Source organism: Strix uralensis, chromosome 24 (assembly GCF_047716275.1).
Source record: "Strix uralensis isolate ZFMK-TIS-50842 chromosome 24, bStrUra1, whole genome shotgun sequence".
NCBI lineage: Eukaryota > Metazoa > Chordata > Aves > Strigiformes > Strigidae > Strix > Strix uralensis.
The window spans coordinates 5039004-5053264 of NC_133995.1; the positions used below are offsets into that span (position 1 = coordinate 5039004).

At 57.8% G+C, this 14261-nt stretch overlaps 1 protein-coding gene and 2 long non-coding RNA genes across 5 annotated transcripts; 2 read left to right on the top strand and 1 right to left on the bottom strand.

The window, feature by feature from the left end:
- Positions 1-240: 240 nt before the first annotated feature.
- On the bottom strand, positions 241-14009 carry DEF6 (DEF6 guanine nucleotide exchange factor). Of its 3 annotated transcripts, XM_074894034.1 has the most exons (11): positions 13856-14006; positions 8605-8745; positions 6809-6994; positions 4704-4931; positions 4476-4622; positions 4178-4286; positions 3687-3985; positions 3024-3190; positions 2619-2817; positions 1550-1640; positions 241-1319 (listed from the first exon to the last, which is right to left on the bottom strand). In XM_074894034.1, the coding sequence occupies exons 1-11, from the start codon at positions 13949-13951 to the stop codon at positions 1111-1113; spliced, it is 1872 nt and encodes a 623-aa protein (XP_074750135.1). In that variant the 5' UTR covers positions 13952-14006; the 3' UTR covers positions 241-1110. The 3 variants fall into 3 exon arrangements, with proteins under 3 accessions (XP_074750135.1, XP_074750133.1, XP_074750134.1); XM_074894032.1 differs by having other exon boundaries at positions 4476-4931; positions 13856-14009; XM_074894033.1 differs by lacking the exons at positions 8605-8745; positions 13856-14006 and adding an exon at positions 7508-8265 and having other exon boundaries at positions 4476-4931.
- LOC141954464 (uncharacterized) lies at positions 2154-3775 on the top strand. Its single transcript, XR_012632189.1, has 3 exons — positions 2154-2307; positions 3161-3377; positions 3503-3775. It is a non-coding gene; the product is annotated as an uncharacterized LOC141954464 (long non-coding RNA).
- On the top strand, positions 4899-5457 carry LOC141954465 (uncharacterized). Its single transcript, XR_012632190.1, has 2 exons — positions 4899-5055; positions 5222-5457. It is a non-coding gene; the product is annotated as an uncharacterized LOC141954465 (long non-coding RNA).
- Positions 14010-14261: the final 252 nt, after the last annotated feature.

A 14261-nucleotide genomic window follows, 5' to 3' on the forward strand; every position in this document is an offset into this window, starting at 1 on the left:
GAAGTTTGCCAGCAGACTTGGATTTTGTTCTCAGTTTTTCAGGGAGAAAATTAGCTGGAGGAGACAGGCCAGGCCGGTGTTACTGCAGAGAGCTGCCCCATCCACCGGCTCCCGGTTCGGATAGCCCCTGGGACTCTTTGCTCTTGTCTTCTGCAGGCCTTGGGCCAGATCCTGAGCCAGGATTCCTGAAACAGGGAGTCCTGCAGTCCAAGGGCAAAGACCTAAATGAAGCCCAGAGCATTGTCACCTTCCTATACAAGCATTTAATTAACCATATAGAGGTGTTGGCCCTCCCAGACATGACCTCTGTGGCAGCCCTGCCACTCAGAGGGGAGTTCATCATCTCTGGCCAGTTCCCCAGCATCCGTGTCCCTCTTGGCCCTCTAGACCAACCCAAAATCCACTGGTGGAGCCTCTTTCTGCAGGTGGTGTCTGATTTCTTTTAACAGGCTCTTGTCTACAGTGGGAATTAAAACCCCGCACTGCTGAGGAGGGAGGTCTAGTGCCTGCAGGGTCACAGACGTCTGGAGGAGGCCTGTGGGCCAGCGGCTCCAAAAGCTTTATTGCTTGTTGGTTTCTGCTAACATCTACGTGACTCCAGTGACTACCAACCACCTTCAGGGAACGCACGTGTTAGTTAAGGACACCCCAGCCTTTCTGTGGGGGCGGCAAGAAGGCACCGCTCAGTCTGCCCAGGCTTCCCTGGCAGCCACCGTTGCAGAGCCACGCAGCCAGGGGCGCAGCAGAAGGGTTGCTGGTAGAAACCAAGGGGAAAACTGCAGCCTTGGGACAGGCAGTCCAGACCCACTGGTGGCTTTTTTTTTTTCAGGCAGGGTGAAAAACCAGAGTCTGGGGAGTTGAGTTCAGGTCCTGCAGCTGGGCAGCCCAGAGGAAATGGCCCCGCTGCCATCTCCCCAACGTTGGGTTGTCTGAGCCTCCTGGCACATGGTGGCTGCAGCCCTTCCCTGAAGAAAATGGGAGCATCTCTGCCTTATATGTGGTCACCTATAGGCTCTGTGCTGGTCCCCGCTTGTCTCCCGGATTGACTGTCCACTCGGAGGGACGTGCTGGGCCCTGCAGTTCCCCGCTGGGCTCTGCCATCCTGCTGGGCTAGTTGGTGGGCTCTGTGGTCATGGTGTCCGCATCCGGAGACGGCGGCACGCCGCTGTTCCCACCATTGCTCACGTTGTCCTTGCTGTTGTCCCTCATGGGGTCGTTGCCTTTATCCTCCACTCTCTGCTTGAGTCTGAGGGAGGAATCTCTCCCGGAGAGGAGGGGTTGGTAGCCAGCAAAACCTCCGCTCACATTCGTACGCTTGTCTGGGGACAGACAGAAAAAGAGCGTTGTTTACGTGGGGTTCAAATTGACCTTTCAGCTAAGGAAAAGGTTGTGGGGTCTCTCCTTGCTGGAGGTGTTTTCTCTGAAAGATGGGGGTCCTTCCAGCCCCTGGATGCCCCCAAAGAGGGGAAGATGGGTGGGAGACTGGGCTCGTGCCCCAGCGTGGCTGTGCTCAGGAGGGGCAGGAAGGGTGTGATGACCGGTCTCCTACCTCCTGGCTCGATGGGGTGCATCAGGCGGTTCATCTGGACGTTCCAGTGCTTGACGTTGGTGCTGGCCTGTCGCAGCTTCCGCTGGGCTGCCTGTGGGAGGGGATGAGAGGGGTGAGCTGGCTGCCTGACAGCCCCCGACCCAGGACCATGAGCAGGAGCTTCCCTTCCCTGAGTAAGCCTGAATGGGAGGCTCCCTCTGGGATGGAGACCCAGCTCAGAATCACACAGAATCCCAGAATCATCCGGGTTGGAAAAGCCCTTGAAGTTCCTCCAGTCCAACCATGAACCTCACCCTGACCGTTCCCAACTCCACCAGATCACTCAGCGCTGGGTCAACCCGACTCTTCAACCCCTCCAGGGATGGGGACTCCCCCCCTGCCCTGGGCAGCCCATTCCAACGCCCAACAACCCCTTCTGCAAAGAAATCCTTCCTAAGAGCCAGTCTGACCCTGCCCTGGCGCAGCTTGAGGCCATTCCCTCTTGGCCTGGTGCTGGGTCCTTGGCTCAAGAGACTCCTCCCCCCTCTCTGCACCCTCCTTTCAGGGAGTTGCAGAGGGCCATGAGGTCTCCCCTCAGCCTCCTCTTCTCCAGACTAAACCCCCCCAGTTCCCTCAGCCGCTCCCCATCAGACCTGTGCTCCAGACCCTGCACCAGCTCCGTTGCCCTTCTCTGGACACGCTCGAGTCATTCAATGGCCTTTTTGGAGTGAGGGGCCCAAAACTGAACCCACTCATCGAGGGGCGGCCTCACCAGTGGGGTAAGATCCCTTCCCTGTCCCTGCTGGCCACACTAGTGCTGATACAAGCTCACCCTCCTCTAGGTCTTCTCCTCCTCTGATTCTCCCCCCTCCACAAACTCCCACTATCAACATTGCTGGGGACACCCCCAGGGCAGGACACTGTATCACCCCATGCCTGTGCCTGGCACAGCTCAGAAAACCCCCGAGGCAATGCCAGCTTGGTCCCCAAAGCTGCTGGGTCCTCCCCAGTGTGGTGGTGACTCAGGGAGGGCTGGGAAGTTCCCCAGGGCTTGCAGGGTGAAGGGATGTGGCACCGGTGGGATGCTCACCATGACGTCTTGGTCCACCCGCTGCCTGTTCACTCTCACTTCTTCCAGCTGCTTCTGTGCATCTTCCAGACACTTGTTTTTGTTCTCCATCTCCTGCTTGAGGACTTGCTTCTCCAGCTGAGTTTTGATGATATATTCCTCTTGCTCCTCCTTCAGCTTCATCAACTGCTTCAGCTTCTCCTCTTCCTCAGCCAGTAGCCTGTCAGCAAAGAGCCAGAGGTGAGGACGTCCCTCTGCCACTTCATCCACCAGCTTCCCCCATCCCTGCCGGCATACTGGGAAGTCACCAGCACACCCCAGTACCCCAGGGAGCGTCACATCGCCCCGGGGAGCGCGTCCCCACACCCAGCCGCTGCCCTGGGAGTGGAGCAGGTCGAGGAGTAGCAGGGATGCCCTGGTCCTTACCTGGCCTGCGCGTATCTCACAGACTCCTCGTCCTGTCGCGCTTTCACCTCCTGCTGCAGGGCCTCCTGCAGACGCTCCTGCATGTCCTCCAGCTCCAGGATGCGCTTGCGCTGACGCTCTGCCTCTGCCTCCTTCAGAACCATCTCTGCCTGCATGGAGGCACGAGCCTGCGGCAGGGAGAGGAGCCCTCAGCGCAGGCGGCTGCCAGAGCCACCGCTGCCATCCCCAAGACCCTCTTGACCCGCATCCCTGGGGCCGGACATCTGCCACGCCAGCGAGAGCCCGGGCCGAAGCAAGGCTGTTTCCCTGCTCAGGAGACCCACCGCGTCGTCTGGAGCCAACGCTGGCTGCAAGGTCAGAAATGGGCTCCCTGGCCATCCCGGCACTTGCCTCTCCACCCCGGGGCAGGTTGTCCTCAACTCCTGCTCCTTGGGTACCTCACACGCAGCCTTGCTGACCCTTCTGTCCCTCATCCCCAGGTCACATACGGCCCCAGGGACCCCCGAGGTGCTGGGTGGCAGCAGCATTGTTCCAAGAGCAGGACGTGCTCCTAAAAACTCCTCCAAACCCCCTGGGCTGCCACGGGCAAGGGAAGGGGAAGGAAGCACCCACCCCACGAGTGACACAGCCCTGTGACAGGGCACGCCAGGAGGATGCACCCACCTGCTCAGCCTCCTGCAGCTGGATCTCCAGGGTCCTCTGCATCTCCTCATGCTGCTGCCTCCGCCGCTGCTCCTCTTCTTGCAGGAGTATCTCTGCCTGCCGCTGGGCCTCCTTGAGCAGCTCCAGCTCCTGCAGCTTCCTCTCCTTCTCCTCCTGGAGCTGCTTGAGCCGCTGCGTCTCCTCCTCTTTGGCCGCCTTGCGCTGCTCCCGTTGCTCCCGCTGCTCCCGTCGCTTCTGCTTCAGGTCTTTGTGCAGGGAGTTCTTGCCCTCAGCCTGCAGCCGGATGGCTGTCTGGATGGCTGGGGAGGGAAGGGGACAGTCAGTGGGGACATAGCGCTGAGGGATCTGGTGGAGTTGAGAACTGTCAATGTTAGGTTAAGGGTTGGACTAGGTGATCTTCAAGGTCTTTTCCAACCTAGACAATTCTGTGATTCTGTGACATGGTGGGGGGCACGGGGAAGGTGGGGAGGGGGCACAGGGTGGGCACAGACCTAGTGTCCACTCCTGGCGCTGCCGGGTGTCGGAGGCACTCATCTCGTAGGTGCGGGACGAGGTCTTCACGCAGAACATGCACCTCTTCCCATCCCGGTCAGGCAGCACCTGCAGGGAGAGGACACAGGATGGTGTTACCCCCCCGTACCCCACCTTATCCCCGCTTTCTTCAGCCGTAGGACCGGCTCTCCTATGCTCATGGATGTGAAATTGTGTATTTCTGGGTTCCCCTTCCTGGGGTCTGAAGGGGATCTCCTGGGTCTCCTGTCCCCACGCTGAGCCTGGCCCGGGCCGTACCTCCACGCAGCAGTGCTTGTCCAATGTGATGCTCCCCTTCTTCTCCTTCCGTTCCTCACTCATGTAGTAGGACAGGACACTGGGCTTCAGTGTGAACCACCGCTCCGACCAGTTCCTCCTCAGCTGGCCCTTCTTCCAGAGGTAGCCCTGCGCCCGAGACACTGGGATCAAAAACCGGGTGGGGGGGCAGGACGGGGTTTGTGCTGCAGGACATTGGGGGCTCCTTGCCTGTTTGAGCACATCCTCGATGACCTCCTGGTACACCTCCTCCACGGCCATGCTGACGGCCTCCTGCTCGATGCCTCGCAGGAACCGCCCCGAGTTCACCATGTCCAGGAACTGCCAGACCGTCAGCCCCCCCTGCCCCTGCTGCTCCTGGGCCAGGTAGTCATCCAGCTCGCAGGAGTTCAGCTCCACGTTCATGGCTGTGCAGATCTTCTTCAGCAGATACTCCACCTGTGGGGACGGGGAACTCAGCGACGGGGAGAAGTGAGAGCTGACCTCACCCCACCAACCTATTTTGAAGAGCCCAAGACCACATTTCTTTCCAGCCTGGAGATGCAGGACCCGTATCCCAGAGGTATCACCCCTTCTGATGGTGGATGGTCATGGCCAAGGTGTTCCAGGCAGCAGGCAGGCTCGGGAGCTTGACGTTGGGTTAGAGCCTGGCTGCTACTGGGAGGTTTTAACCTCCTGCCGGGCTTTTAACCACAAAGCTGAGATGTTTTTGGCTTGTTTGTCTGCAGAGTGAGAAAACTCTGCACAAATCAAGTGCCTGAGGGAGCCCAGACCAACGCTGCTGTCCCCCACACCCAGCCGGCAAGGCAGGTGGCTCAGACCACGGCCCTGACCTCAGAACCCTCCAGTTTCCAGCTGACGTTGTAAAAACCCTTGGGGGGAGCAGGGGAAGAGGTCCCTATGGAGATGAACATCACTTTGAAACTGTAAATAAATTGCTTTAAAAAAGAGCTAAAAAAGTTGACATGATGTTGGGAAGACTTATTTCAGCTCAAGTTTTGCTGCCAGCTCTCTACCCACGATCTAGGGAGCGAGGAGGGTGGGTGACTGCAGAGAGCCACGCGGAAAGGTGAAACACGGCAGAGTCCCCGCACCCAGATGAATTTTTTTACATCAGGTAACTAGGAGAAGGGAAAAAAATTAATGCAGTTTCTTTTTTCTTTTTTTTTTTTTTCTCCCAAGCTCAGCCCCATGAGCAGAAAGATGATTCAGTTTGTCATGGTCTGGGGAACAGGAAACACCTCTCCCGGGGCGCAGGAAGTGCGGTCACCCTCCTACGTCTGCGCAGCACTGCGTTTCTCATCTTTTTTTGACTTTTTTTTTTTTTTTTTGGCTTTTCTGCTGATCTAAGGAGGTTGATGGTGTAGAAGCAGAAGGCAGCTGCTTGCCTAGCTGAGCTCCTCCTGGTGAGGCCGCCCTTGGCTTCTGAGCTTGTTCCTCCTCCCCAGATCTGCCCCCAAACCATGGGGGTTTGATCTGACCCTCAGAAAAGGGAGAACCTCCCCCTCCAAATGCTGGGTGGAATTTGGAGATTTGGAGATTACTGCCAGCAGCTTTGCAGGGCAGCTGGGACAACCTCACTCTTAATTCTCTGGATCCTGGGTAGGGGGTGAGCGTCTGGTGGCAGCAGGCACGGTGAGGGACGACTGGATCTGCTCTGCCATCGCCTTCGTGGTGGCACAGGCTGAGAGCAGCCTGAGGAACACGGCCCCGTCCAGCGTGGCAGCGATTTCATGGGGAACAACCTCCCATTGCACCAGACTTTAAGGGTTTCTTGTCATCTTCTCTTTCTCCCCTGTGAAAATCAGGAGGAGACCTCCACCACCGTGCTCAACTCAACCCTTGGGTGAGATGGAAGGGCTTTAGGCCAGGGACCAGCCCCAGGAGGAGCTGAGCTGCGGATGCTCCTTGGCTGGGGCTCTGAGAACTGGCACGTTCATTTCACACCAGGCAAAAGAGCTCGTTGGCGTAGGCTTGGACCACAGAAGACCACTGTGAGCCCCCACCTCATCCTCCAAGACATCTCTACTGGAGAGGCTTCAGCATTTCGGAGGTGTTGTCCCAGCAGCTCCCAGGTCACCCCCCTCTCCCTGGGCAGTGGGGGTGGCCGTGGGCATAGCGGGGGGTGCCCAGGGCAGACAGCCCCCTCCTCCTCCCACCCCTGATCTCTCACACCCTGGAGCACCCCATCTTGCCGGATGTGGTGGGACATGCGAGGAAGCGATAACGGGATGTGTCATCCTCAAAGGGACCTCTGCCAGCGCGCAGAGCCCTGGGAGGACAGGGATGGGCGGCGGGGGAGAGGCAGGTCCTACCTCGTCTGGCACCATGACGAGAGGGTATTTGTCTTCGGAGAGAAAGTTGAAGAGACACCAGAGCTTGAAGGCATCTTGGTGGGATACAACGCTATTCCCATTCCGGTCAGGCTTGTAATTCTTCTTTGCTGTCAGGGTCCAGCAGAGCTCATCAAAGTTTTCTTTGACAAAAGCACCTTCCTCCACCTGCGGGCAGGAGTCGGGGGGTGAGCATGGTGCTGCAGGGCTACGGACGGGGGCTCTGGGGGGGAAGCGCTGGAGGGAAGAAACCCTCGCACCTGAAATCTCCTGTCCCTGCCGATGAGAAGCAGGGGGTGATTGATACGTGCGACCCACAACTAGAGTGTAAGTGGGCACTGACCCATGATGCCAGAGCACGTGTTCCCAGCACAGGTCCCTTACGCAGGTCACCAAGGTGTCCCGACCCGTGGAGAAGATGCTACGGGACCGCTGCAGCACCCGGGCACCACGACAAGGCCATGGTGGCTCAGCCATGTCCTGCCGGGCGTTGGAGCCCCAGCAGGAACGCGGTGGTGAAGCCCATGCAGCATTGTGTGGTGCTCTCCAAGCCCACCTCCCCCGGTGCCTCCATGGCTTTGGGTTATTCTTGTTATCCCATTTGACCATAAAGAGGAACTGGGGCTCAGCGAAGGGAAGCGGTGGCCCTCGGGCAGGCAGCAGTGGAGGTAGGAACGATACCTCCATCAACCTCAGCCCCGCTGCCTGTCCATGAGCTTCTGCAACCGCTTGCCCGGCATCGTGAGCCGCTTCACGCAGCAGTTTTGCTGTGGCGTCGGTGAACTGGGATAGGGACCAAAGGAGCCTGGCCGCATCTGGCTGCTCCATCCCAGCTCCGTGAGCCATGTGATGCCAGCACGAGGGCAAACTGCAGCCTGCAGCGACAGAGCTCGAGAAAAACCTTTGGGTGGCAGAAAGCTGAAAGCCTCTCTTACTAGGAAAACCCACTTCCCCTTCTCAGGCTGCCTCTGGGATTTTATTAGCCATGGCGAAAACAGAAGAAGGGGATTTAAGAGACATCTCCCAAAGAACCACATGGGAAACTGGAAGGATTTTGGCCACTTTGTGACAGGGAGATTGGGCTGGGCTGAGCTTGGGCAGCTGCCTGCCCCAGGCAGAGGGAGCTGGGGAAGGCTCTGCCCTCGCTCGCTGCAGACCAGATCCCCGCAGCTGAGATCAGCATCCCTGGACCAGGCTGGGCAGCGTCCGACCACCTCAGGGCAAGGCAAAGACCGGCACGGAGACTGGTGTGGAGCACTGCACACCGGGGAGAGGCACGGCTTGGCCCTGGGGAAGCGGCAGGGGAGGGAAGGGTTACGGCTCCGGGCCCCCCCCTTTTTTCGAGCACACAATGGAAGAAAGTTGTCAGTCATTTTTCCTCTCTGAAGCGAGCACCCAGCCACAAAGTCTCACTGCGCCAAACAAAGGTGCCTTTGAGCCACGCGGAAAAAAGGGAGAAAGCCCCTGCCCACCCCAGCCTCTGCTCCTGCCCCGCCACCTCGTCCTCCTCCCTCTCCTCTTTGCCAAGTGAGGTCACACCTCCAATTTGAACAGTGGGGGAGAGGAAAAAGGGGCTGATTTCTCTCTCTGAGCCCTTTAGGAAATGTGGGCAGAGATGCAGCTCCATCCAGAGCCTTGACGGAAAGGGCCAACTTCATCCTTGCCAAGGAGACAATATTAAACATTTCTCACTCATTTTGGCATTCACCTGAGTGCTCCCCAACTCTCTGTATCCTTTTTCCACGCAGGAGGTGGGGGGTGATGGCCGAGGGGCTCACCTTATCCAGGATGTACTTGTTGAGGTACGGCATGTAACCCTGGCTGGACACCGGCCCGTCGTCGTCATCGCGGAAATGCTCTTCCAGCGCCACGGGATCGTGGGGGATGCACAGCACCGTGTACAGGTTGTGAGACAGCACCTGCCCGAGCACGAGGGACGGGGAGAAGGTGAACAACCTCCAATCCTGCCCCAGCACACCCCCACGGTGCCACCCACCCACCCGGGGACCGTGCCCTGCCCAGCATCACCTCCCTGCAGCCACAGCATCAAGGCACAGTTTGGGTTATTCCTTAAACTTAGAGAATCATTTAGAAACAGGCAAAAATTGAGGATTTTTCCACATTTGTTTCTTTTCCTTCTTGGCACATAGGGAACTTTTTTTTTTTTTTTTTAAAAAAGGGCCATTTCAAACATTACAGAGCAAACAGGACATGCTTTGATCTAGAAAAGATGATAAGCCACCCCAAGCCATGCTGTTTGGCAGCTGCCCTTAGCGATTTCTTGAAAACATAACTAACGACAGCGCCCAGCCTGGCAGCTGTTGCTTTCTGCCAGTGGGGCACAGAAAGACGCAAAGATGAATATATGAAAAGATCTGTAAGAAACTAAGAAAAGATTTTGTCTGGGATGGAAGCAGACAATGGAGATCTGGAGACATACCATCTCCCGACGTCTGTGAGCGTCACCAAGCAGCCCATTTTTGTTCAAATCCCCCAAAACAAAGCATGTTTTGAAGCTCCCAAATTTCCCACGTGCTGGAAAGCCCACACCGCTGCCGGGCCAGCAGCCAGCGCCCAGAGCAAGGCTGCCCATGAGCACCACCAGCATCTCCAGCTCCTGATGCCAGCCACGTGGTTGTCTCCTTGTCTTTACATCCCAGCAAGCAGGAGATGGTTAAACGAGCGTCCCAAACTGATGCTGTCCCATTGCACCAGGGTTTGCAGAGCCAGCTTCTAGGGTTTGCAGATGCAGCTTGCCGAGGTTTCAAGAGAAGGGCTGGAGGAGATGGTATGCAGCATCCCTGCTCCTCTCTGAGCAGGGCTGGAAATTTCCTCCCAGCCAGAGAGGAGCCGCCGGAGGCCATGCCGGCTGCTGCAGCTGGAGACGGTTCTTGTTCAACCAGATTTTCTTTCTCTTTTTCACCCTCCGGACCGATGTTATCAGCAGGACTCCACCCTGCACTCAAACTCACACACAGAGCAGGCTGTAGCCCTGAGCGCTGCTGCTACGGCTGCACCTTTTGGGGTTCAGTGCAGCCCTGGGGTCCGCACAGGGGTGGGGAGGGCTGGAAACACCCTGGGCATCCTCTGGGATGACTAACAAATCTGTCAGGATGGATTGAAAGTTTGGGAATCGCATCCCATTCCCCATTTCCAATATGGGGTCTCGCCCCCGTCCCTCGCACCTCCTCTCACAGCACCCCAAAAAACCCTGGGGGGCCTCGCATGTGCCCCCGGCCATGGCTGGCACCCTGAACCCCCCCATTTGCCCTGGCACACTGTGAACCACAGTCCCTCTGCTCGCCGGAGCGGTCACCTACAAAATGAAAGTGGGACAGGGAGGGGAGGAAATCCCCTGCCAGGCTGACGTGGAGTGTGTGGGGCCGGGGCTGCCCAAACCCCATGGAGAGAGGAGAGGTGGGAAACCACCACCCGGGCTCTGAAAAGAGAGATAGGAGGGGAAAATAACTAGGGGGAGAAGGGAAGGGATGCTCTGAGAGTGGTTTGGTGACACAATCTTTCTCCAGCAGCGTGCAGGGGATGGCTGGGGGCGCGGCAGAGGTCTGCCCAACACGCCCCGAGCACCCCAAATCTCTTTGAGCACCAGCCCTGATGCTGTTCTCCACCCTCTCCCCGGGTCTCCCGTCCCCCCTCACCCCCTACTGCCACCCCCTGCAGCTGTTGCAACGCCAGCCAGAGCTGGGGGTGGAATATTTAATGCGGCTGGAGAATGGCAGCCCCTCTTCTCCTCCCCCGTGGGAGAAGCCGGGGGTGATGCCAGGGCTGGGGGTGACCTTTTGGACTGAAGCCTGGCTCCCTGTGTTAAACACAAATGGCTCAGCGGGTGGGAGTGGGGAGGGAAATTGGGGCTCCTGCACCCCGCAGGGAACGTGGCTGCTGCCTCAGTTTCCCCATTTTCAAGCACACAGGCCCTGCTGAGGAAATCAAAGCTTCCCCGGCGCTGGGGGTGCAGGGAGCCCTGTCCCAGGGGACCCCCAGCGCCCAGAGCCTTTGCCAGGACTGAGGGTCCCTTGAGCTGCCCATTTTCTGCAGCGAGGAGGACACGAGGGGGGACGCTGCCCCATCAGCCAGGACCCCTCGGCTCAAGCCCAGCCCCGGGACCACCAACGCCCAACCTCGGGGATGGATTTTCCCCCTGCTTGAATGGATGAGCTGCTCTCAGACCTCTTACTGGTCAAACTGGGACCCGCTGGCCTGTGCCTTTTGTGCACGCAACAAGCACAGGCACTTTCAGTTCAAGTCAGGTGCCTTCCCCCTGCCCCCGGGGGGGTCCATAAACCAGCTGTGCTGTGCTGACCCAGCCCAGCCAGGCACCGCTTATACCCAGAGACCCACACGGGTTATGGGCTCTTTCTCCAAAAATGAGCAAGAGCCACCTCCCTGCCATTTGCACCCCAAGTCTGCAACCCCACGCAGCCAGTAGGGGATCCCTGTGCCCCCAACACACATTTAAACCACATGCCTGTCCCCCCCACCTCTTCCTCCCCGCTCCCCAGCGATTTTGCTGTAGTGGGCAGCCTCAGGAGACCCAGCTCTGCGCTACAAACCGCCCCTCTCCCTCCCAACAGGGACGGGAGCGAAGCAGATGCTGAAAAGCACCAGGACGGTGCTCGGTGGCTCCCAGCCACTGCTCCAGCTGGCCACGGCCACCCCAAAGGGCTCAGCTCTGCCCTGCCTGTGGGAGCCACATCCCACATCCCATCCAGCCTCCGTGGAGATGAGGAGTAGCTCCCCCAGCTCGGCCAGGGAGGATGCGACAGCACAGAGAGGATAAAAGCTCATTCAAGAGCAGGGCTGGTGCGTGCCCAGGCTGGGAACAAAACTACCCGACATCTCTTGATGTGTAGCACTCAACCAAAGACTCTTTCTTTCCTGTGCAGATACACACCTACACTCACATATACATATGCACCACGCTTGCTTGCATAGGAGTGTCCATGCAAAGAACTCAACTGCCGAACCCAACGGCTTCCCACAGCTTCGCCATCGCGCTTTGAAACGCTGCTAAATTTACTTATGCAACTGGCTGGAGAGAGATTGGAGGAGTTAAGCACCCAGCTCCCCCGGCACGCTGCTCGTCTACCGGCAAAATCCCACCCCGGCTCCTGGGGCAAGTTTTGTAGGTGCTCATTTTTGCATTTGTAGGTGCAAATGCTGCGGACGGCGGCACTTCTCCCACCCTTGTTCAAGACCCTTCTTGCAGCAGCACGCCTGGGTGAGGGAGCAGAGCACAGCCTGGCTCGCGCGACCCGGGAGGAGTTTGGAGAGGGCACGGCCACCCGGCTTTAACATGTTATTGCTCAGACCTGCGAGACCCTGGATTTCTTCTGCGCTGAACATACAGAAACGCCGCTGCTGGCTTGTGTAGGCTGGGGCAAACCTGAGCCAGCGTTTGGCAGCAACGAGGGGTGGAAACGAGCTCTCCTCAGCCTCGAGGCGGGTGGAAAATTATCCAGAGTTGATCTTCAACCACGCAGCCCGACCCGCCACCGTCCCGTCGCTGAAGGCGGGTGGAAAAACAGCGAGGGGTGAATCTCCCTTCCCCTCTGAAATGTCACCTTGGGCAAAGCCACCACGGAGACGCCGTCCCCAGCGTCCTCGTAGCCCCTGCACGAGGGTTTGCAGCTCCCTGCCCCCGCCCCGCACAATCTCTCTAGGAAATTGCCGTTAAAATTAGGGTCTCTGTGGCTTCAGCATCGTCACCGGTAGTAAAGATCTCGCAAGAGAAGTGCTGCACGTGTTCACACCAGCACTTTTGGGGCTGGCAGCGCGCCTGGGCTGGGCTCAGGACCCAGACCCCGGGTGCAGAGGATGCTTGAGGGGAGCACAGCACCTTCCTGAGGATTAGCGAGGGGAATTAGGCTCTGGCCTGCTTTGGGATTTTCCTTAATTCCTTCAGATATTTCTACAGTTTTAAGTAGGTGAGCGTGGCTCACAGGGCACACATAGTTTCTGAGGAGCAGCCGAAGGCTCTCGGCTGCAGAGGCAGCAGCTGAGCAGGAGAAACCTGGCTCCTGCTGCTTCTCCTCTGGACCCCTACAAACAAAACTCTCAATTTCTGGACAAAACATGCCCCCATTGCCAAGCCCAGCACCTTCCCTGCAGTCTGTCCTGGGGGAAGCCCTATAAAGTAGAGGAATAGAGGAAAAGAGGTTTCTTTGCAGCGTTTCACAACTCATCTCGCAGCTGCCAAGCCCTGACGCAACACCTCTTGGTGTTTTGCATGTTTCTAGCGCAGGTCTTTCCTCTGCATCGCAGCCCCCTGCTCCAACCAGCAATTCCAACCCTGGCGCCAGCCTAAAAACCACAATGGGACACTTACACAGCAACAAAAAGGAGTCCCACCATTTGCAAAGGGGAAAGAAAAAAAAATAAATCAATAATTATTGTCAAAGCCAATGTGCAACCTGGCAGATTCGACCAGAACCTGTCCCTGAGGCAGACAAAAATGTTTGTAAAGCCATGATGGTTTTGACAAAAGGCTGAACGCAGGAGATTTCTGCAAAGCTGTTAAGGGAGTGGGGGAGAGGGGAAAGCAGAGATTTTTTTTTTTTGAAGTGCTGTGTTATTTCTGGCCAGACCGCTGAGGAGTTTTAGTTTAAAAATGGTCTGTCTCTACCTACCGACCCGCTGGCTGAACAGGAAGCAGAAATGCGGGTGCTCTGGCAAGCAAGAAAATATAAACTGAGTTTGGGCTGTTAGTTGGGCATAAAAAGCTAAGAAACTGAAAACAACTGGAAATTAGATTTCTCCTCGTTTTCACCTGGAAAATACATCTGAGCATTAACTCCCCTCCTGCTTTTTTTTTAAAAGGAGACAAGGCAGAGACGGAGAACTTCACCAAAACCAGCATGGAGGCCACAGCAAAGTCTTATTCATCTTAATATTTAACAATTCCTCCGTGGAAACGCAGGGGGGGTGCCAAGCATCCTCTGCCCCTCGCAGCCCACCCACACCAGCCCCAGGCCGGGGCCCATCTAATCCTTCCCCCCACCCCAGGAGACTCACTTTGAGCTGGGATTTGGACACCTTGCCGCTCTTCTCCACGTCCAGGGCGGTGAAGGCGTACCAGATGGACTTCAGGAGCTCCGCTCGCAGGTCCATGGCTACAGGCAGCGAGGGCAGAGGCGGCTCTGTCGAGGCCGAGGATCCGGTTCCAGGAAACCGCCTGCCTCGACAGCCCTGGGCGTCGGGGGACGCGCGAAGCTGGAGCGCCATCTGCTTGGGCACAGCCCGGGGGAGCCCAACGGGCAACACCTCAACCCCACGGGCCGTGGGGTGCAGGTCTTTCCCCCCCTTCTCCCCGCCACGGCCGGATCACCCCCCCACGCAGGGAAGCACAATCCAGGGCTCACGGTGCGGGACGGGGATTTGTAACCCTTTGCTAGCTCAGCCTCGAGATCAAAAGGTTTTT